Genomic DNA, 22,711 nt, shown 5'->3' on the forward strand with positions numbered 1-22,711 from the left:
ATATTCTTTTTTTCTTTTTAATACCCCCTTCACCAATCACTATACAATGCATGTTTAAAAAACACTTATTTTGGCCTTGAATTAAGTTCATTTCAAAATTGAACAGTTGAAGAGTTTACTGTTTCAAAATTTAGCATTTCTTCTAAGTATAACATAAATTCTTTGTAAAAGGCCCCCCGCCCGATATGAAGCTTTTTTTCTCATTATGACAATAAACATAGTAAGTAGTGTTTTCTTACAAAGATGATGCATATGAAGTATAAACATTATAGGAAATATTCATAAGCATAATGAAAGAAAGAAAAATTGCCCATACTTCTGCAACTGCAGGGACTCAGATGCTAGCGGCATCTAATACTCTTTTGGTTCTTTTTCTTTGCATAGATGATTTATCTATATGTGAATTTTTTCTTTCATAAACAGTCTTTAAATCTTTAAAGTCATAGTCTTTAAATCTCCTGTAGCCTTTAACAAATAAAAGTGTTTCAGTCTAGGAGTTTCAAGGCAGCTTGATAGTATCTACAGGCGCATTTTATGTGCATTTCCCCCCTAAAGTCTAGGAAACCTTATTACTGGTATCTCCAGTTCTCAAATACTTGTGAAGTATTTGACTATAGCATTTGTTTTTTAAATCCTGTTAAAGAGATTTTGATGTTTCAAAAGCTTTCAAACAGGAAGCATGTCTCCCAGCGAAGATTATTCAGCACTATTTGAAAAATGAAAAGTGAAAGTGAGAGTAAGATAGGGAGATTTAGCTTTTTTCTGAAGCTATGGACTGAATATGGAGTTTTCTTCCTTGGGCACTAATTTCTATCTGAATATTTATTTATCTGTTTAATCTGAATGTGTCTGGTTCAGCTAGATAAGATTAGAATATTGGGATTTTTGAGGTATTTTTTAAATAGCTTAGTGCAATATTTGTTAGGATTTTTGCTTTGGCACTCATTGTAACTTTCTCTTTGCTTTGTAAATGGAGTTGGTTTACTTTTTTAGGTGATTTATATTCTTAGTTGATTTTTTGTTCTTCCTTGAGATGGTTTCTTAATTGCAGCATTGATTCTTTTCATATATGCTTTTGTTTATATAATAATTTGCATTCGTATTTGTAGAGACATTTCAGGATTTTGGAATCTTGAGCCTAAAGATAATGGCCACTGGCTTGATTCCTTCAGTTTTTTTAGTTGTTGTTCATTGCATGTCAAGTGCCTTAATGTTTTTATGTGTATTTTCGGTTATCAACTTTTACATATATTCTCCACCTGAAATTGATGTTAATAAAATATGCAAATGAATTTAACCTGGAGAGTGAAAGAAAGTAATTGATAGAGTTGCCCATCAAAGTCTTCATAAAACAGTTATTCATAAAATTCAATATGGTAATTGATAAGCCTGTTTGTAGTTGCCGTGTAATAAGAATAATTTTCTGCTAAGATAAAATTTCTAACACTGTGTGTTTTTCCTTTGAGCAGATCATGACAAGATGTTCAAGATGAGTGAAAAAATCCTACTCCTGTGTGTTGGAGAGGCTGGAGACACTGTACAGTTTGCAGAATATATTCAGAAAAACGTGCAGCTCTATAAGATGCGAAATGGTGGGTAATACTTAGAATGTGGCTCTGGTGGTTTTGTCTTTAAAGTGTACTGAAAGAGAATATTCTATACTGGCAGTTCTATACATGTGCTCTTATTTTTATTTGAGTCTTACTATTTTTAAAGCCTTAGTTAGATCCTCCTTCTGGTCCTAAGGATTTTCTACAAAAATCCCAGAGCAGAAAAGAGAACTATTATAACACAGATACATGGGGAATAAAAATAACCCCACCTTGAAAAATGAGCATGATGATATGAGATTTTTAAGTGTTAGAGAATTTGACTTGAGCTACAGTATGTACAAAATCTCAGAACTAAAAGACCTAAGTTAAACTTGGTTATACTGTTTTTTTATGTGACAAATCACTTATCCTCTCTGGACCTTTACTTTCCTTATCACTAAAATGGCATTATTGGGAATTCCCTGGCAGTCCCATGGTTGGGATTCTGTACTTCATTGTAGAGGGGATTGGTTCAATCCCTTGTTGGGGAACTAAGATCCCACAAGCTGTGCAGCGTAGTCAAAAAATAAATAAATGGTATTGTTATAATAATATTAATGAATAGTATGTATGAAAATGCTTTGTAAACTTTAGACTCTGTGTAATTATAGGAGATTTACTATGTCATAAAAAGGTTCTGCCTTGCCTCTCTGGTAGGTTCTTGTCTAGGGAGATAATTAGAATTTTTGTGAGATATTTTGTGAACTCTCTGGAGCTAATAAACTCTTATCCACTGGGAAAGCCTTCCTGTGAAATAATAGCCACTAGCCCTTTGATCCAAGGAAGTTTATAGTGATGCTTCAGCAGAAAAGAATCTTCCTTCCAGTTACTTATTTCACAGTATAATAATAGTGTTATACTGCTGCTGCTGCTGTCGCTTCAGTCGTGTCCGACTCTGTGCGACCCCATGGACTGCAGCCTACCAGGCTTCTCCGTCCATGGGATTCTCCAGGCAAGAACACTGGAGTGGGTTGCCATTTCCTTCTCCCCATTTTACTTACAGAAAGGTGAAATATTATATAATATGTCAAAAATGAAAATGAACCTCAAGATGTGCAATAAATGGTTTCTTTACAAACTTAGGGACATTGATTCTTATTGCTGCTATTTTACTCAATCATGAAGCCCATTTTTGGAGAAAACTATATATGTATATGTTAGAGCTAGGAGATGTAATATTTAATAAGTAATATTTAAAATTAAATATTGAAAGAATTTTTAAAGACTTTCAGTACAACTTTTCTTAGAAGTGGGGAGAGAAGGTAATTAACAAAATACATTTTTATAAAACTAGAGATTTTCTTCCTTATACTTTCATTTCTCACCTTAATTCGATAGAACTAGTATAAATTAAGGAGCTTAATTTTAATATAATTGTATGTGTAAAGTGACTGGTGGCAAGCTTAGCATCATGCATTCAGTTCTATAAATATTTTTGAGGGCCTCATCCACATTAAGCCTTCTGCCTAATATCACAGAGAATTCAAAGATGAATAAGGCTCAGTTCCTGCCATTAAGAAACCTAAAGTACATGGTATTTAGGTTTAAGCAAGTTTAGAATACTCGTTTTTAAACTTTTTATTTCCTAATGGGATATGACCAACTACCAACACTGTGCTGGTTTCAGGTGCAGCAGGGAAGGGCCTCAGCAGCACATGTACATGTGTCTTTTCTCCCCCAAGCTCCCCTCCTCTCAGGCTGCCACATAACACTGAGCAGAGTGCCGTGTGTGAAATACTTTAATCATTATTTTTAATGACTACTTGTTGTTTGCATGGCCCCCATGAAGGATCCCAGTGTTTCTGAAGTACAGTTGGTAGAGCAATACTTCCCTGTCCTGGCCCAGAAGAGGGCAGAGTAATAAACAAGAGTTTCTGTTACATAATTCTCAGGATCTAAAGTCAGTGCATAAAACACAAATTGTATATGGTTAAAATTGCCCTTAAAACTCCTTAAGTTACCTATCGAATATATTTTGTGTATGTGCTGCTGCTAAGTCACTTCAGTTGTGTCCGACTCTGTGTGACCCCATACACAGCAGCCCACCAGGCTCCCCCGTTCCTGGGATTCTCCAGGCAAGAACACTGGAGTGGGTTGCCATTTCCTTCTCCAGTGCATGAAAGTGAAAAGTGAAAGTGAAGTCGCTCAGTCATGTCCGACTCTTAGCGACGCCATGGACTGCAGCCTACCAGGCTCCTCCATCCATGGGATTTTCCAGGCAAGAGTACTGGAGTGGGGTGCCATTGCCTTCTCCAGTTTGTCTATGTAACCCTACACAATATAGCTTGTGCATTTAAAATTCAGTCAGTTCAGTTCAGTAGCTGAGTCGTGTCCAACTCGTTGCGACCCCATGGACTGCAGCACGCCAGGCCTCTCTGTCCATCACCAACTCCTGGAGTTTACTCAAACTCATGTCCATTGAGTCGGTGATGCCATCCAACCATCTCATCCTCTGTCGTCCCCTTCTCCTCCTGCCCTCAATCCTTCCTAGCATCAGGGTCTTCTCAAATGAGTCATCTCTTCGCGTCAGGTGGCCAAAGTATTGGAGTTTTAGCTTCAACATCAGTCCTTCCAGTGAACACCCAGGACTGATCTCCTTTAGGATGGACTGGTTGGATCTCCTTTAGTCCAAGAGACTCAATAACTGAGCCAAAATAAGGGAAAGAAAAAAAATCTATATGCAGATGGTCAGGCATCAGACTTTTCTGCCTTTTAAGATAATTGTGAAATCCTTAGCACTGTTTAGTGAGTTAGATAGAGAATCGACAAGTATTCCTGCTTGTTCAGAGTTGTTTTCATTATAGTTTAACATGAACTAATAGACTTGTAAGGATGAAATTCAGTAATATATGTGAAAGCACCTAGTGTAAGCTCTGAAACATAATAGCTGTTCAGTAAATATTTGTTAGAATTTTAATCTACATCTTACCTGATGTGACACTGGTATTGTGAATGTTGTAGGAAATAATCACATGCAGTCTTTCCAAGCTGGCATTTTCTTGTGGGTCTGCTGAGTTGTGGGTCATTCTTGTGATTTTTGACACTAGCCCCATTTTATGGTGGAGTGTTAATGTCCAGAGTGTGTTACTAAGGCACATCTGATGCCATGCCTCTGGGCTGTACTTTGCTTGACATTACAACTTTATTTAGAGGTTTTATGCTGGAGAGCCTCTATTTTTAAAATGTTACAGATAGCTGTAGAAGCAATTTTTTCCCTGTGGCTTGTGCTTTTGAAAATCACATTACACTTCTTAATAAAATTACTTCACTTAAAAAAAAGAAAACCTTATAAAGTATGACTGAGGCTATTCTAATTTCCAGCCTCTCTTTCCCAGTATCTTTTTAAAATAAACTAAAAACATTATCATCTCAAGACCTCTTTCTTTTTTATATATATATAAAACATCTGTATATATTTGTACCTCTTTCCTTCTATAGAAGAAACCACAGTCTGTTGCTGAATGAATAGCTTAATCAGGAGGATGAATTCAATCTCACTGTAGAATGGTTACCTTGGTTCTGTTTTATGCCCAGTAATCACTGCCAGTACTAACTAGCTATTTCCCAGCTGTTGACAAAGGCTACCCACTCCAGTAGTCTTTCCCTTCTCCAGGGGATCTTCCCAACCCAGGGATCAAACCCAGGTCTCCCGCATTGCAGTATTCTGGCCTGGAGAATTCCAAGGACTGTATAGTCCACGGGGTCGCAAATTGGACTCAACTGAGCAACTTTCACTTTCACTTTTCAACTGTTGACAACAAGTATGTATCTCTTGTACCAGGTTATGAACTGTCTCCCACGGCAGCAGCTAATTTCACTCGCCGAAACCTGGCGGACTATCTTCGGAGTCGGGTAAGCAATACAGCAAGCAGCCTTAGGAACAGAGAAATCTATGCTTCTTGTCTATTCCTGTTATACCAAATGGCCGTTCTGAGCCCTTCCTATTGCTACTTGTTATTCTTCAGTCTTGTGGGATTTGTTTTTTCTTTCCGCATAGTTGCTAATTAAAGCCCAGAGGGTGAACATAACAGTTGCAGAGAATTTGGAGGGGGTACACCAACAGGAAGGTCTGGCAATGGCCTTTTAATTTTCAGTGTTTTCACAGCAAACCGTGTTTCTTAATTCCTGTGGTTGGATTATGTGGTGGTGGAGATGAACCCTTAAAACACTATTACATACACATTTTATTTTGAGAGTAGCCGTGTCTTTCTGTGACTCTCCTTGCCAGTGCACACAGAATATTCCTCTTCACTTTGTCTAGCCTTGTTGTTACCTTAGAACTGTCTTTGTTCCATTGACAGCACGTTAAAAGATGCAACATCTTAAAGATTCAATGAAAAAAGAAAGGGGGAAAAGAGGATTGAATGTATTAAAGATTGTGTAGGATGTGGCAAGAAAGTTTATGATTGCTAAAGGTGTGTATTATTCTCTTCCCACAGGGACTAAGTAAATAGAGCTCTGCCATGTGACTTTACCCCTGTTTACTCATCTATGAAATCCTGATAACTTCCTAACCCCACAGGAGTGCTAGGATAATGAGTGCTTGTAAATCAGAATATTTAACATCCATATGACTTTTGCCCAAAGCATTTTGCTTAATAATTTAATCTACTCACTAGTCTGCTGAGATATAGAGTAGTTAATTCTCTATCACTGATAGGAATGAAAAGCATAAAGCGTCAAGGAGATTAGCTCCAGGTCACACAGCAGGTCAGGCAAAAGCTACACTAATGGTACCATAATTACTTGCCTCTTCTGCCTTGACAGCTACTTGGTTTTTCAGTAGTGTTTCTAGAACATACTTTTTTTTTTATCTGTACTTATTTAAGCTGATTTATGACAAATCAAAACAAGTACAGGTTTTGATTTGTTACTTATTACAGATTTTAAAGCAGTTTATTTTCTAGTGTCTAATACTGAATTGAGAACTTCTCAGTAAATAGAATCTCTGTTTGCTAGCTTCAACCAAGGAGTTTGTGCAATGTGAAAAATTGTGAAGTTTGAAGAGAAGCTAAAACCAGGATGAATTGGGTAGAGGGGATAAATTTGTATACATTGTTTTAATCTGGGTGAAAGATCAGTGGCCTTTCTTATTTACTGTTCCCCAAGAGAGGTAAATGGATCAGAGACAACCTTTCCTGCTTCTTAGAAGTTCCTATGGTATTCAATAGCAAGTATACTGTGGCTTGCTGTGTAAAATATCCCTCTGACTTGCCAGGCAGAATCGGAATAAGAATTCCAGCTTTGGGCACAATAAACACTTTGTCTTAAATGCTACAGACATTAAGTGAGTTAAGCTCCTTTTAGAATGGAGATAAGAGTGGCAGTGTGCTTTATGCAAATGTAGTGAATCCGGTTAATCTCCTAGCAGAAATGTTTGATGTCTTAACAAATAAATATCCCTTGTAGACAGTGACATGGGGCTCTAGTAGACACTGATTACCTCTGCCTTGTGCTTCTAGATCCAATCCCTGCTCCGCCACCTTCCAATCAAATGAGATTGTTCTAAAATACTAATTCATATTTCAGGCATTTTTTTTATGAGGAGAAAGGTGATGTGGTTTTTCAGTCTTCCCAATAAGTACAAAATCACTAGATTTGGCATTTTTATATAGTCACACCATTTGGCACATGATACTTATTTGAGTCAGCCAGTTACCATGCATAATTTCATGTCTGTAGCTCAAATTATTTGATCTCCAGTTTGCTATGTGCTGTGCCATTTGCCAATCTTATATAAATTGGTTCTTTAAGATACAGTTTAGCTTATTGGTTAAACACAGTATCTGGAATTACACTCCCTGGGTTTAAGTCTTTGCCCACTGACTTGCTAGCTGTGTCTTTGAACAAATTCTAAGCTTAATTTCCCTCCTTATAAAATAATGGTACCTACTTCATGGAGTTACTATGAAGATTAAATGAGATAATCATACAAAGCTGTTAACACAGTGTATGACACATATACCTAATTAATACATTCATTTGGTAAATAAATTAATAAACTTTTATTTTTATGGTGCTGTTACTGTTTGGTTAAAGAAGCAATTTGATAGTTAGTTTCCTATGGGAGATTGTTTCTTGTGCTATTTTATATTTTAGTTCAACAATCTGCTAGTAAAGAGTGCTATTAATAAGGAAAATAGAATTAAACCAACATTGATCATATATTATGTGCTCAGCTTTTTTCTAGATTGACATAGTCCGGCGTGGTAGCTACTGGTCATATATGGCTAGTTAAATTTAAAATAATTAAAATTATGTATCAATAGATGAATGGATTAAAAAGATGTGGGGTGTGTGTACACACACAGTGGAATATTACTCAGCCCTAAAAATGAATGGAATCCTGCAGTTTGCAACAATATGGATGGACCTAGAGCATACTATGCTTAATGAAAAAAGTCAGACAAAGACAAATACTCTGTTACCATTCGTATGTGAAATCTAAAAAACAGAATAAATGTATATAGCAAAACAGAAGCAGATTTACAGATACAGAGAACAAACTATTGCTTACCAGTGAGGATAGGAAAGAGAGGAGTGGCAAGATAGGGGCATGGGATTAAGAAGTACAGACTACTATGTATAAAATAAATAAGCAACAAGGATATATTGTAAAACAGGGAAATGTAGCTATTTTATAACTTTAAATGGAGTATAATGTATTAAAATATCGAATCCCTATACTAGACACCTGAAACTGATACAGTATTGTAAATCAACTCTGCTTTAATATAAAAACTTGCTTCAATATAATTTAAAATTCAGTTCCTATGTGAGAGTCTCTGGAACTTTGAAAGAGAAATAAACTTTTGTTTCTTTAAAGACTTTGGTTCCTCAGTCACATTAGTCACATTTTAAGTGCTCAATGGCCACTTGTGGCTAATGGCTATCATATTGAAAATTACAGATATAGAGTTTGAAAAGTAGTGTAATTGAATGATTCCTGATACAGGAGGTATAGCACCCTGAGAGAAAGAACATATGGGTAATTTTTATAGTTTCTTTCAGCTCCCAGATAGCATGCTTTAAAGATCTCATGTCAAATACTACAGAACTATAGTAATCAAAACAAGGTGATATTGGCACAAAAACAGACTTATAGATCAATGGAATGGAATAGAGAGCCCAGAAATAAACGCACATACTTGTGGTCAGTTAATTTACAACAAAAGAAGTGAGACTATCCAATGAAGAAAAGACAGTCTTTAGCAAGTGATGTTGGAAAAGCTGGACAGTTAAATGTCAATCAGTGAAATTAGAACACTTTCTCACACCGCGTACAAAAATAAACTCAAAAATGGTTAAAGACCCAAATATGCAACATGACACCATAAAACTCCTATAAAGGAACATAAACAAAATATTCTTTGACATAAATTATGGCAATATTTTCTTAGATCAGTCTCCCAAGGCAAAAGAAATAAAATCAAAAATAAAGAAATAGAACCTAATCAAAATAAAAGCTTTTGCACAGTGAAGGAAACCATCAGCAAAATAAAAGGTAACCTACGGAATGGGAGAAAATATTTGCACTGACAAGGGGTTAATATCCAAAATATATTAACAGCTCATAAAACTCAATATAAAAAAAAAATTTTAAGTGGGAAGAAGATTTAAATACACATTTCTCCAGAGAAGATATATAGGTGACCAAGACCAACAGACACATGAAAAGATGCTCAACATCGTTAATTATTAGAAAGTGAAAGTCACTCAGTCATGTCTGACTCTTTGTGACCTCATGGACTATGTAGTCTGTGGAATTCTCCAGGCAAGAATACTAGAGTGGGTTAGCCATTCCCTTCTCCAAGGGATCTTCCCTACCCAGGGATCGAACCCAGATCTCCCACATTGCAGGCAGATTGTTTATCAGTTGAGCCATGAGGGAAGCCCAAGAATACTTGAGTGGGTAGCCTATCCCTTCTCCAGTGGGTCTTCCTGACCCAGGAATCAAATGGGGATCTCCTGCATTGCAGGTGGATTCTTTTAATTGTTAGAGAAATGAGAAAGGCAAATCAAAACTGCATTGAGGTATCACTCACACCAGTCAGAATGGCTATCATCAAAAAGTCTAAAAATAATAGGGATTTCCTTGACGGTCCAGTGTTAGGACTCTGTGCTCCCAGTGCAGGGGGCACAGGTTTGATCCCCACTCAGGGAACTAAGATCCCACATGCTGCACAGAACCATCAAAAAATAAAAATAAAAAGTCTACAAATAATAAGTGATGGAGTACATTGGAGAAAAAGGAAATCTTGTATATATTGGTGGGAATGCAAATTGGTGCAGCCACTATGGAAAACAGTATCCCTAAAAAATTAAAAGTTGCCATATGGTCCAGCAACCCCACTCCTGAGTATACAGCCAGAAAAGACAAAAGCTCTATTTCGAAAAGATACACGTACCCAGTGTTCATTGTAGCACTATTTACAACAGCCAAGACGTGGAAACAGCCCGAGTACCCATCAACAGACGGTTTAAAAAGATGTGGTATGTATACACAGTGGAGTATTACTCCACCATAAAAGAGAATGAAATAATGCCATTTGCAGCAACAAGGATGGACATAGAGAATATCCTGTTAAGTGAAATGAGTCAGGTAGAGAAGGACAACTGTTTTATTGTATCATTTACGTGTAAAATCTAAAAAATAATACAAATGAATCTATATACAAAACAGAAACAGACTCACAGATGTGGTTAACAAACACACGGTCGCCAAAGGAGAAAGGGAGGAATAGGGGTTAAATCAGAAGTATGGGATGAACAGAAACAAACTGCATGGAATAGATAAGAAACAAGGGTTTTGGAAGAAGAGCTACAAAAAGCCTAGACAGAGTTTTAAAAAGCAGAGACGTCACTTTACGGACAAAGGTCTATATAGTCAAAGCTATGATTTTTCCAGTAGTTATGTGTGGATGTGAGAATTGGACCATAAAGAAGGTAGAGTGCCAAAGATTGATGCTTTTGATCTGTGGTGCTGGAGTACAAGGAGATCAAACCAGTCAATCCTAAAGAAAATCAATCCTGAATATTCACTGGAAGGACTAATACTGAAGCTGAAGCTCCAGTACTTTGGCCACCTGACGTGAAGCTCTGGCTCATTGGAAAAGATCCTGATGCTGGGAAAAACTGGGGGCAGGAGGAGAGGGAGGTGATAGAGGATGAGATGGTTGAATGGCATCACCAACTCAATGGACATGAATCTGAGCAAACTCTGGGAGATAGTGAAGGATAGGGAAGCCTAGCATTCTGTAGTCCATGGGGTCGTAAAGAGTTGGACACAACTTAGTGACTGAACAACAACAGGAAACTATATTCAATATCTTAAAATAACCTATAATGGAAAATAGTCTGAGAAAGTAAATATATATAACTGAAGTCACTTTGCTGTACATCTGAAAAAAACAAGATTGTAAATTAAAACTATACTTCAGTTTAAAAAAAAATCTGACATCAAGACCATAACTAGGACTTCCCTGGTGGTCCAGTGGTTAAGAATCCGCCTGCCAGTGCAGGGGACATGGATATGATTCCTGGTCCGAGACCTCACATGTCGGGCAACTAAGCCCATATACTAAGCCCACACTCTGTAGCCTATGAGCTGCAACCGTTGAGCCCATGTGCCACAACTCATGAAGCCTGTGTGCCCTAGAGGCCGTGTTCCACAAGAGAAGCCACCGCAGTGAGGAGCCCCTGCACCACAATTAGAGACCAGCCCCCACTCACTACAACTCGAGAAAGCCTGAATGCAGCAACCAAGACCCAGTGCAGCCAAAAATAAATTCCTTTTTTAAAATGACCATAACTAGACTTGAATTTATTTTTTTTTAAGTGAAAGGGTAAGAATATATAGGAAAGAATTTCAGATATCAATCATTTCTAGAAGTGACTTGTCTCAGCACTCTGGCCTGAATTTGAGTGTGTTTATTCTGGTTAATGGTAGGCAGGTATTGTATGCTCCTGTCCTAGAGAAACCCTGTTGCCTTGAGCCTTCTATTCAAAGGACAATATTGTCCTCTTGCCTTTGGTGGCTGACACAAAGACATCATCTGTTGATTGGTATTGGTGAGGTCATGTGATCTTGTGAACAGATGGCCCAGGTGAAACCTTGGCTTTGCAGGTTTTGTCCCCTAAACGCAACCAACCATTTGTTACTTGTGATTAAAATATCACTAACAAGGGTAATTTCACAAGCTTTTTGGCAAATGTGGTTAGCAGGATGTGACATGACACAGCACTACTTTCTTCCTGCACGTGCCTTCTCCCTTGAGGCCTCGTCTCCCTGCTCGCCCCATCTCACCCGTGCCCAGGCTTGCCTTCTAGCTCACCTGCTCCAGATGGGCGGCACAGTGGGAGGACACTGGCAAAGGCAGATGTGTTTATTTTCCGGAGACAAAATGTTATGTTGCTGCAGATGGCAGTGCCTCGGAGCAAATGGCAGCCTTTGACACTGCTGCCACGCAGCCTGGGCATCTTGACAGACAGAGCTGGCTCACTCTTGGTGACGGGGAAATTGAAAAAAAAAAAATACCAAGACGTTCCTCATGGAACTCATGGAGTTTCAGTGCAGTCAATGGTTTTTAAGACCTGGAGAGGTGTTTTCTTCCCTGCCAGACCTCAGTTAGCTAGTCAGCTAGCTGGATTTTCACTATGGGCCAAGAGTTATATCTGTTAACTACTTTTGTCTGCTAGCCTTAATAGAACATAGAGTAAAAACTTAAATGGCTACATATAGATGGACATTCAATGGTATTGCAAAACGTGCATTTCAAGTCACATCTCACTGGAATCTCTCAGGGTTGGAAGTGACTCATGTCTGCCCCATTGGAGATACCACCATTCTACTTTTAGTGGTCATTTTGATTATCCAGAGGCCCAGGGACAGATGCCCTGAAGTTCAGATGCCTTAATTAATATGACAGCACTTTGTGCTTATAGTGTTTTTCTGCCAAGAATAATAAGAATTCTGACAGCTGCCCTTTTAAGCAGTTTATTTATACAGTCATTAGGGCTTGACTCAGTCCATTAAGGAGACAAAGACTTGGATGTTGAATCATTGCGCCTACTAGTTTCCTAGGAAAAAAATGACTTAACATCCTTCTCTGAAAGTTACGAGCTTTATCAGAAAACCTTTTTTCTTTTTTTTTTTTTTAATATGTGCTGTTTTTCCCAGTCCTAGCGCTGATAGAGTTAGGAGTTTGCAGGTGTAAAGTCCTCCCCCCTCGCCTTCCCCATCTCTCTCCAGGGGGTTGTATGTGAGAAGGTGTTGCTTTCTTGCTCAGAGAGCATATATGTGCTACCCTGTTGTATGCCTGCTGTGAGCATAGAGAACCCCTATTCTCCGCTGAGTGGAATGAGCCTGTTGGGTAGCCGGGATTGTGTAACCTCATAATGCCAACTTTTCACTTAAAGCATCTTTCTTGTCCACAATGGGGTGAAGCAGTATAAGTAATTGGCCTTAAATTTGTGTTGTTTTGAAACTTGTATCTTGAAAATTATGTGGTTTCCTGTTAGAATTTGGTTTAAGCCATAAGCAGTAGAATACTGTTTTAGTAAGCAGCAAAGTGTTTACCACTAGAAATGCAGATTTACCCCACCTTTTAAGATTGCTTTAAACCAGTGCCTTGGCCTGTGTGGGCATGTCCTCACACATATTCACAGATACAAATACGCATGTACCCTGGCATCTTAGTGCTTCTCTTTACCTGTCATGGACCAGGATCATGCAGAGATATGAATTCAGGGGCTGATCCCCACAGGGGAATAGGAAGCCTTTGGAGGGAGAAATAGTTGACTGTTCTATTCTTGACTTTGGTTGTAGTTAAGTGTATGTTCACTTTATTCATTAAACCATATGTGTATATTTTATGCATTTTTATGTGAGTGTATTATTTCACCAAAAAAGTTTAATAGCATAAAAAGGAAGAGTAAAGGGGTAGGAAAGCAGAACACATTTTTTTAAAAGCTAAAAATGGAAAAAAGTTTCAGACTTACCATTACTTTTGAATGTAGACAGTAAAGCAGATAGCATGAAGTAGATTGGAAAGAAAAAGGGAAGGGAGAGGAAGTAATCTCAATCTTTATTAACTGAAATACTTGGCCAGAATTTCACATTTCCTTTTCTTATGCCTCCTAATTTGTACAGTATAATATAGCTAAGAAGTTCCATAGGTGCTGCTAGCCATCCATACAACAAATCTATAGCCTGCACTGTCCCTGGGAGCTGAAGAAATGTGCAAAGCTTAGTGTGCCTTCAGATGGGGTGGTGGAGAATAAACAGCTATACTGCAGAGTGACAAGTACTACAATAGCCTTACAGGTAGTTGCTCTGTTAACTGAGCCTAACTTGAGTGTTGAAGGACCAGCTGTCATTAGGCTAAGATGAAGCAGAAAGGAACACTGAAAGTGCAGACCTAGAGGAGTGTGAGAGAGGGTTAGGTTGATGGTGGTGGTGGTTTAGTTGCCAAGTCATGTCTGACTCTTGTGACCCTATGGGCTGTAGCCTGCCAGGCTCCCCCAGCCATGGGATTCTCCAGATAAGAAAACTGGAGTGGGTTGCCATTTCCTTTGGCACAGTCATTTTCTAATGATGTTTGGGGCAGGCACAAATAGTTTTCTGAGTCTCCTACTCATTTTTTACCTGTTTTAACTAGTGGGGTACTGGATACGAATTAGGGCTCTTCTGATGGAAAAACAAATAGAAATACATAACTTCATATAGTTTTTACTCTAAACACGATATATACAAAATCTGTAATCTAAAGTAGTTTGTTAAATATGGCTCAGGGTTTTAGGGGGATGGTAAAAGATTGAAACTAGAGAGTTAGTCCATGTCATGAAGACTGATAAAAAAAAGCTCTTGTGCTAAAAGCAGTGGGCCTCTCTGGAAGCTTGTTGGCTAAGAGGGGGATAGCATGATCAGATGAGGTTTGATTAGACCATTGGCCACTCTTTGGTAGATCATTTGGGGAAAGTAGACGGCAGCAGTGGCTCAGTGGTAGAGGATCCACCTGCAGTGCAGGAGACACAGGAGACGCGGCTTTGATCCCTGGGTTGGGAAGACCTGGAGGATGAAATAGCAACCCACTCAGGGTTGTAATACTCAGGCAAGTATTCTTGCCTGAAAAATCCCACGGACAGAGGAGCCTGGCAAGCTAGAGTTAGACATGACTGAGCACAGCACACAGCACAGAAGGAAGCAGGAAGACCCGTGAGGAGCTTTCATGTCCATTGTGTTGGGCCTGGGCTGCTGTTGGGGAGCACTGTGTTCTAGTACAGGGGCTTCTGAATAGTCTTTTCCCCAGGATTTTCTAGTTGCTATGGGCATCTGAAAACATACAATTATATGTAGCCCTAAGTAGTTTTTTTCCCAGTGATTTACTTATTAATTCAAGGAGATGAATCAGGACACATGCTCAACATTCAAAGATAACCCATGGGTGGGAGTTCCCTGGGGGCCTAGTGGTTAGAATCCTGGGCTTTCACTACCACAAGCCAGGTTCAGTCCCTGGTTGGGAACTGATACACCACAGCTGAGCAGTGTAGCAAACAAAACAACAACCCCAAACAAAGATATTCATGGGCATGTTCACCATATGCAGCTTAACATATATCTGCCTGGGGGTGTACAGAGCGTGACTTTGGTCCTGGAATTTTTTGAGAACCGATGAAGGTATACGGAGTCTTATATTGGGTTGGCCAAAAAGTTCATTTGGGTTTTTCTGTAAGCTATTATGGAAAAACCGGAACAAACTTTTTGTCCAACCCAGAATTTTCCCTGGAAACTGCCAGCTCATGAAAAAAAAAAACCAAGTGACCTTGTTGCAGACATGGTGTTGTTAGTTTTACCATTGCACAATCAGCAATTTTATTTTGATGTTATTTGGGAGAAAGCAGTATTTTTGATTAGCAAGTAAAATTAATGTAGAAAACAAATACTGTGTTAACTAGTTGGTATAATAAGGCAGCTGTGCCATGTTGCATTTCAACTCATTAAATTTCTGAACTTCTAATTACGATGAGATTACAACTCAAACTTGGGGTTAGTGATGGTTTTAGAGAGGTAAAATGTATAGGAATTTCATAATTATTGAGTATAATTTTGCTAAAAATTGATGTATACACAGTATTTAATTTTTTGCTTATAAAATTCAGATTCAGTTGAGACTTATTAGGCACCTATTATTTACTGGGCCTTCTTCTAGAAACTTTAACACAGATGAGTACTTTTCATTCCTTGCAGCTGTCAGGCAAGCAGGACTGCCGCCATATTCAGATGGGGCACTTGAAACTTCAACGCCAAGTGGACTGTCTTTTGTAACACAGCTGTAAGCGCTAAAGCCACATTTGATCTCAAGTCCTTATTTTTCACAAAAAACGTGCCTAACTTTTGGCATATGTCGTTTTAAAAATATCATTTTCCAGGGAAACTCTGTATTTCCCCGTATATGTTCGTTACTCACGAGAGCTTCTTTATGCTCTCATGATGACCTGGGAAGAATATCTCTGCCATGGTGTGTCCTATGGTAATTGTTTCCTCTGGTGTCTTCCACATGTGAACATAGGAATGTGTGTTTGTGTAAATAAAACCTTCCAATTGGCTGACTCATTCAGTCTTCCCTCATAGCTCAGTCAGTAAAGAATCTGCCTGCAGTGTAGGAGACCTGGGTTCGATTCCTGGGTCTGGAAGATCCCCTGGAGAAGGAAATGACAACCCACTCCAGTGTTCTTGCCTGGAGAATCCCATGGACAAACCATGGGGTTGCGAAGAGTCAGACGCGACTGAGCTGCTGACTCTTTCATTCAGTCTCATGATTTCAGCTGTACATTGTTTTTTCTTTCCAGTTGCTTCTGAACAGCTCAGTTTAAGTCTCATTGGGTCTAAATTGAGTTTTTCACATTTGCTCTACCACCTTTCCCTTTTTTGAGCATCCTCTTAACTCCTCTTTCTCTCTCACCTTCTATTTCATTATTCATTAATTCCTATCTATTCTGCCTTCTAAGTATATTTTATATTCCATGTCTCCCTTCATCCCTACTGCTTCTACAGTGTTCTAAGACATGAAAAAGGCTTATATTGGCATGGGAGTGGGTATGGTTTTCACTGGTTCCTCCATAGTTTATATACAGAAGCTATTTTTTATTTTTTTGGCTCAGCTGGATGGCTTGCAGGATCTCAGTTCCCCAGACAGGGATTGGACCCAGGCCGTGGCAATGAAAGCCTGGAATCCTAACCACTAGGCCACCAGGGAACTCCTCTTAAGTTCATATTTCATAGTCTAGGAAGCCAATGACAGTATCATTCAATTCCTGTTATCTCAGTTCCTCTCTGCTTTCTACTGAAGTCACCTCCTTCACTAAGCATACATGTCCCATATTCCCCAGTACCCAAATATTCCCTGTTCCTTTGTGTCTTTACCTTCACAAATGCTGTTTCCTCCATCTGAAATCCTTGCTACTCCAGCCTGTCTTGTCAGCTCCTTCCAGATCCAGGTTTCCATCTTCATCACCTGGCATAATGCTTCTCACATAAGTGCCCAATAATACTTATTGAATTTATAATATATTCACATTCCACATGCAAAAGTGAAGTTGGTTTGGGGCATTCCCTCCTTTCATAATTATTCTGTGCAGCCTCAGAGAATTCTCTCAGGATTTGGTTGAAGCCTTTTATAAACTCTGTATGGTTTTACTTAAAATGTAGTCACCCCTGTTATAAGAAAGAAGAGACTGATGGTTTTCCTTAAAAGAGATTCTTGTCAGAGGATTAAAGTCAAGGTGCAAGTGATTCTGTATTGCTTAGGCGTTAGGGATAAGGAGTTCTTCCTCAGCTCCAGTACTATCCCCATCCATAATCTTTTAGAGCTGGGAAAGCTACTTGGTCACAAGAACAGTTGGAAGCTGCTAAAATCTTTTAGATTTTCTAGAAGTGTTTGAAGTAGTGAACATTGCAATTCCAGTATAAGTACAAAGTCTTTCTTTAATTAAAGTGACAAAATTAACGTTGAAATTTTAAAGTTATATCACCTAATCTAGCCAAAGCAGATAGCTGATAAAATCTGTTGGTTATTGGAAAAGCTCCTGATTCAGAGTTCAGAGCAGCAGTGTAAGAAAATAACAATGGATCCATTTTATTTATTAACAAAGTTGAAATATTGAGCATTGGCAAAGCAGTTAAGGTGTTAGCATCTATTTATATTTATTTAGTATATCTTGCATAGTTGTAGACCCTTTAGAGAAGTCATAATGGTCTGACATTAAACCTGTCCTTTTAAAACTTAAAATATTATTGGTCATATAAGAGGTAATACATGAAATAGAGAACAATAGATGCTGGTATGCAAAACAGTACGTTCTGAACTTTTTGAGTGCGAAGCTGACATTTACATATTGAATCATATTTTCACACTAATTTCCATTTTGTGGAGGCAGCATCGTTTCCTAGAAAAGCACACAAGACTTGAGATTAGAAAGCCTGGATTTTGGTCCTGACTCTAATTAGCTGTATAATTTAGAGTAAGTCACTGTCCCCTCTTTGAACCCGAGTCCCCACATTTATGAGAGGGACATTGGATAAACTAGATGAGCTCTTAGATCCCTTCTAACTCTGAAAACTGCACTTTTGTGAAATATTCTTGGTGCCAAAGATGGAATTTTAGGCAGCTTTGACAATCGACTGGACTAAATGAGATAGCAGGCACTGTTCCCTTCAAAGCCCAGTCTCTGTTTAGAAGCTGCTTTATTAAAACACTGTCATCATTAGCCAAGTCCTTTGTCCCGTTGGTGGTTCTGCCTCTCCTACCAAATTACGGGCCACGAGGAATGCACGTATACTTCACATGCTGCTTAATGTTCCGAGGTGCGCCGCACGTTGCAAAGGAAACTGCATCGTTCTCCAAGGCACCTCACTTGGAGGACGTCGTCCTGTTCAATTAGAGGTGGGAAAGGCTGGCCTGGCTCCAAAGGAAGACTGTCAGTTCCTCTCCTTTTCTGTGTCCACGCTCGGCAGGATGCTTCCTCACGCCCACCTCTCTCCCCCTTGCTGTGACTTTGGCTTCCGCCAGATGTCACACCGCTGCTTGTCACCGCCCAGACTCTCGTCGCTGATTTTGTTGTTTCAGTGTATTTATCACAACTGTTCTCTTTAGCTGTAAAATTTATGGAATTTCACACTCTTCTTAATCACTACAGTGTTTCTTTTTCATGAGAGAGGGAATATACAAGGAGTTGTATGCACAAGAGTTAGAAGGAAGTGCTCCAAGAGTTAGAAGGAAAGTTTGCATGTGTGTGCCACGTATCAGATCAGATCAGATCAGTCGCTCAGTCGTGTCCGACTCTTTGCGACCCCATGAATCGCAGCACGCCAGGCCTCCCTGTCCATCACCAACCCCCGGAGTTCACCCAGACTCACGTCCATCGAGTCAGTGATGCCATCCAGCCATCTCATCCTCTGTCGTCCCCTTCTCCTCTTGCCCCCAATCCCTCCCAGCATCAGAGTCTTTTCCAGTGAGTCAACTCTTCACATGAGGTGCCCAAAGTACTGGAGTTTCAGCTTTTTTTTTTTTTCTTTTTTTTAAGTGGAATCACACAGTATTTGTTCTTTTGTGACTGGGCTTATTCCATTTAGCTATTTTCAAGGTCTATCTATGTTGTAATCTGTGTTAGAATTTGCTTCCTTTTTATTTTATTTTATTTTTTTTATGTTAATAAACTTCTGTTTGATTTTGTCCTGCTATTCTGTCATTTCTTACAGAGATCCTCAGTTAAGAACTCAGAAGGGTAAAGGGAAATAAGCCTCTATGTCACCCTAAGTCAGCTTCAAAATTGCCATAGTGAGCAGTCTTTTTTTTTTTGGAGGGGGGGATGAAATGTCCTATAGCTATCAATTAGGTCTAACTGGTCTATTGTATCGTTTAAAGTTTGTGTTTCCTTGTTAATTTTCTGTTTAGTTGATCTATCCATAGGTGTGAGTGGGGTATTAAAGTCTCCCACTATTATTGTGTTATTGTTAATTTCTCCTTTCATACTTGATAGCATTTGTCTTACATACTGCGGTGCTCCCATGTTGGGTGCATATATATTTATAATTGTTATATCTTCTTCTTGGATTGATCCTTTGATCATTATGTAGTGACCTTCTTTGTCTCTTTTCACAGCCTTTGTTTTAAAGTCTAATTTATCTGATACGAGTATTGTGACTCCTGCTTTCTTTTGGTCCCTATTTGCATGGAAAATCTTTTTCCAGCCCTTCAGTTTCAGTCTGTATGTGTCCCCTGTTTTGAGGTGGGTCTCTTGTAGACAACATATGTAGGGTCTTGTTTTTGTATCCATTCAGCCAGTCTTTGTCTTTTGGTTGGGCATTCAACCCATTTACGTTTAAGGTAATTACTGATAAGTATGATCCGTTGCCATTTACTTTATTGTTTTGGGTTGAGTTTATACACCATTTTTGTGTTTCCTGTCTAGAGAATATCCTTTAGTATTTGTTGGAGAGCTGGTTTGGTGGTGCAGAATTCTCTCAGCTTTTGCTTGTCTGAAAAGCTTTTGATTTCTCCTTCATACTTGAATGAGATCCTTGCTGGGTACAATAATCTGGGCTGTAGGTTGTTTTCTTTAATCATTTTAAGTATGTCTTGCCATTCCCTCCTGGCTTGAAGAGTTTCTATTGAAAGATCAGCTGTTATCCTTATGGGAATTCCCCTGTGTGTTATTTGTTGTTTTTCCCTTGCTGCTTTTAATATTTGTTCTTTGTGTTTGATCTTTGTTAATTTGATTAATATGTGTCTTGGGGTGTTTCTCCTTGGGTTTATCCTGTTTGGGACTCTCTGGGTTTCTTGGACTTGGGTGATTATTTCCTTCCCCAAAGAAATCCCAGGGCTGATCTCCTTCAGAATGGACTGGTTGGATCTCCTTGCAGTCCAAGGGACTCCCAAGAGTCTTCTCCAACACCACAGTTCAAAAGCATCAATTCTTCGGCGCTCAGCTTTCTTCACAGTCCAACTCTCACATCCATACATGACCACAGGAAAAACCATAGCCTTGACTAGATGGACCTTTGTTGGCAAAGTAATGTCTTTGCTTTTGAATATGCTATCTAGGTTGGTCATAACTTTCCCACTTTCAAACGTACAAGGGAATTGAGCTCAGAGGTACAAAGTGGAACTGAACTCAGTTCTACAGGGCTCACAGGTACTTAGGAAGTCCATTTCAGTCCCATGGAGAGGGACATAAGAGATGTGCTTATTGGCTAATACCCCTGGCTTTAATTGTATTCCTTTTAGCAACAGAAAAAGGTGGATAATTTTATTAGCATTCTGTAGTACTTGTTTTTTTGAGCCGCGCTGTGTCGCTTGTGGGATCTTAGTACCCTGACCAAGGATTGAACCCAAGTCCTCATCAGTGAAAGCTTGGAGTCTTAACCACTAGACCACCAGGGAATTCGCTGGTACATTTTCTTGATCTTATTATTATCTAGTTAGATCTGTTAATAATGCGATCAAATCCTAAAAGCTGTGGTGATGATGGTGATATAGATCATCTGTGTTATTACTATGTAACAGGCATTTCATTGAGCACATTTGTTGTTGTTTCAGTCACTCAATAGTGTTTGACCATTTGTGACCCCATGGACTGCACCACGCCAGGCTTCCCTGTCCTTCACTGTCTCCCGGAGCTTGCTCACACTTATGTCTATTGAGTCGGTGATGCCATCCAACCATCTCATCCTCTGTTATCTCCTTCTCCTTCTGCCTTCAGTCTTTCCCAGCATCAGGGTCTTTTCTAATGAGTCAGCACTTCGCATCAGATGTCTAAAGTATTGGAGCATCAGCTTCAGCATTAGTCCTTCCAGTAAATTATTCAGGCTTGATTTCCTTTAGGATTGACTGGTTTGATCTCTTGCAGTTTAAGGGACTCTCAAGAGTCTTCTCCAGCACCACAGTTCAAAAATCATCAATTCTTCTGTGTTCAGCCTTTTTTATTGTCGAGCTCTCAAATTTGTACATGACTACTGGAAAAACCATAGCTTTTACAAGACGGGCCTTTATAGGCAGAGTTATGTCTGCTTTTTTTAATACACTGCCTAGGTTTGTCATTACTTTTATTCCAAGGAGCAGGTGTCTTAATTTCATGGCTAGTCACCTTCTGCAGTGATTTTGGAGCCCAAGAAAATAAAGTCTGTCACCATTTCCACTGTTTCCCCATCTATTTGCCATGAAGTGATGGGACCAGATGCCATGATCTTAGTTTTTTGAATGTTGAGTTTTAAGCCAACTTTTCCACTCTCCTCTTTCATCTTCATCAAGAGACTCTTTAATTTCTCTAATTAAAGCACATTACATTTGTTTACTTAAACCTTGCCATAACCTTATAATGATAGATACTGTTATTATCCCTATTGTATAGATGAGGAAATCTCAAAATGACTTAAAGATCTCCATTTTAAAAATAAGCTTATATCATGTATTTTTTTAAGGTGGGAAAAGATATCAATTTATCTGTTTTGTTTTTTTCTTTCCCTGCTTATAAAAAGAGGCAAAATTTTGGTTGTACTTTATTTTAGAAACTAAAGTTCATTTTGAGTTCCCAGGGTGGTTCATTTAAATTTGTGTGTGTCAGATACAAATTCATTTTTTAATTTTTAAAAAACATTTATCTGTTTACTTAGCTGCATCGGGTCTTAGTTACAGCACACCGGATCTTCACTGTGTCGTGCTTGGATCATTCATTGCGGCACATGAGCTCAGTGGTTCTGGTACGTGAGCTTAGTTGCTCCACAATATGTGGGATCTTAGTGCCCTGACCAGGGATCAAACCTGCATCCCCTCCATTGCAAGGCAGATTCTTAACTGCTGGACCACCAGAGAAGTCCTTGAATACAACTTTAAACCTAAACATGTTGGCATTTGCCCTGCAAACCATTGATGGTGATCCTCGTGGTCATTGGACAGTGTCCAAATAATTAGAATACTGGAGACAACCAAAGATTTAGATTATATCATCCACAGGATAAAGATTACCTTGTTAAAGACAGAGGATTCTTGGCAGTTTTATCATTATTGATTAGTGTTCCCATTTCTTCAGGATAATTGGCAAATTCTCACATGTAATACTCA

General features: G+C 38.9%; 1 protein-coding gene across 1 annotated transcript in view; it reads left to right on the forward strand.

Moving 5' to 3' along the window:
- Positions 1-22,711, forward strand: part of PSMB2 (proteasome 20S subunit beta 2) — a 36,536-nt gene that overhangs the window by 3,218 nt on the left and 10,607 nt on the right. Inside the window, exons 2-3 of the mRNA XM_005892642.3 lie at positions 1,470-1,592; positions 5,374-5,444. Of these exons, the coding sequence (XP_005892704.1) occupies positions 1,470-1,592; positions 5,374-5,444 (194 nt within the window). The remainder of the gene's footprint in view (positions 1-1,469; positions 1,593-5,373; positions 5,445-22,711) is intronic.

Source organism: Bos mutus, chromosome 3 (assembly GCF_027580195.1).
Source record: "Bos mutus isolate GX-2022 chromosome 3, NWIPB_WYAK_1.1, whole genome shotgun sequence".
Lineage (NCBI taxonomy): Eukaryota > Metazoa > Chordata > Mammalia > Artiodactyla > Bovidae > Bos > Bos mutus.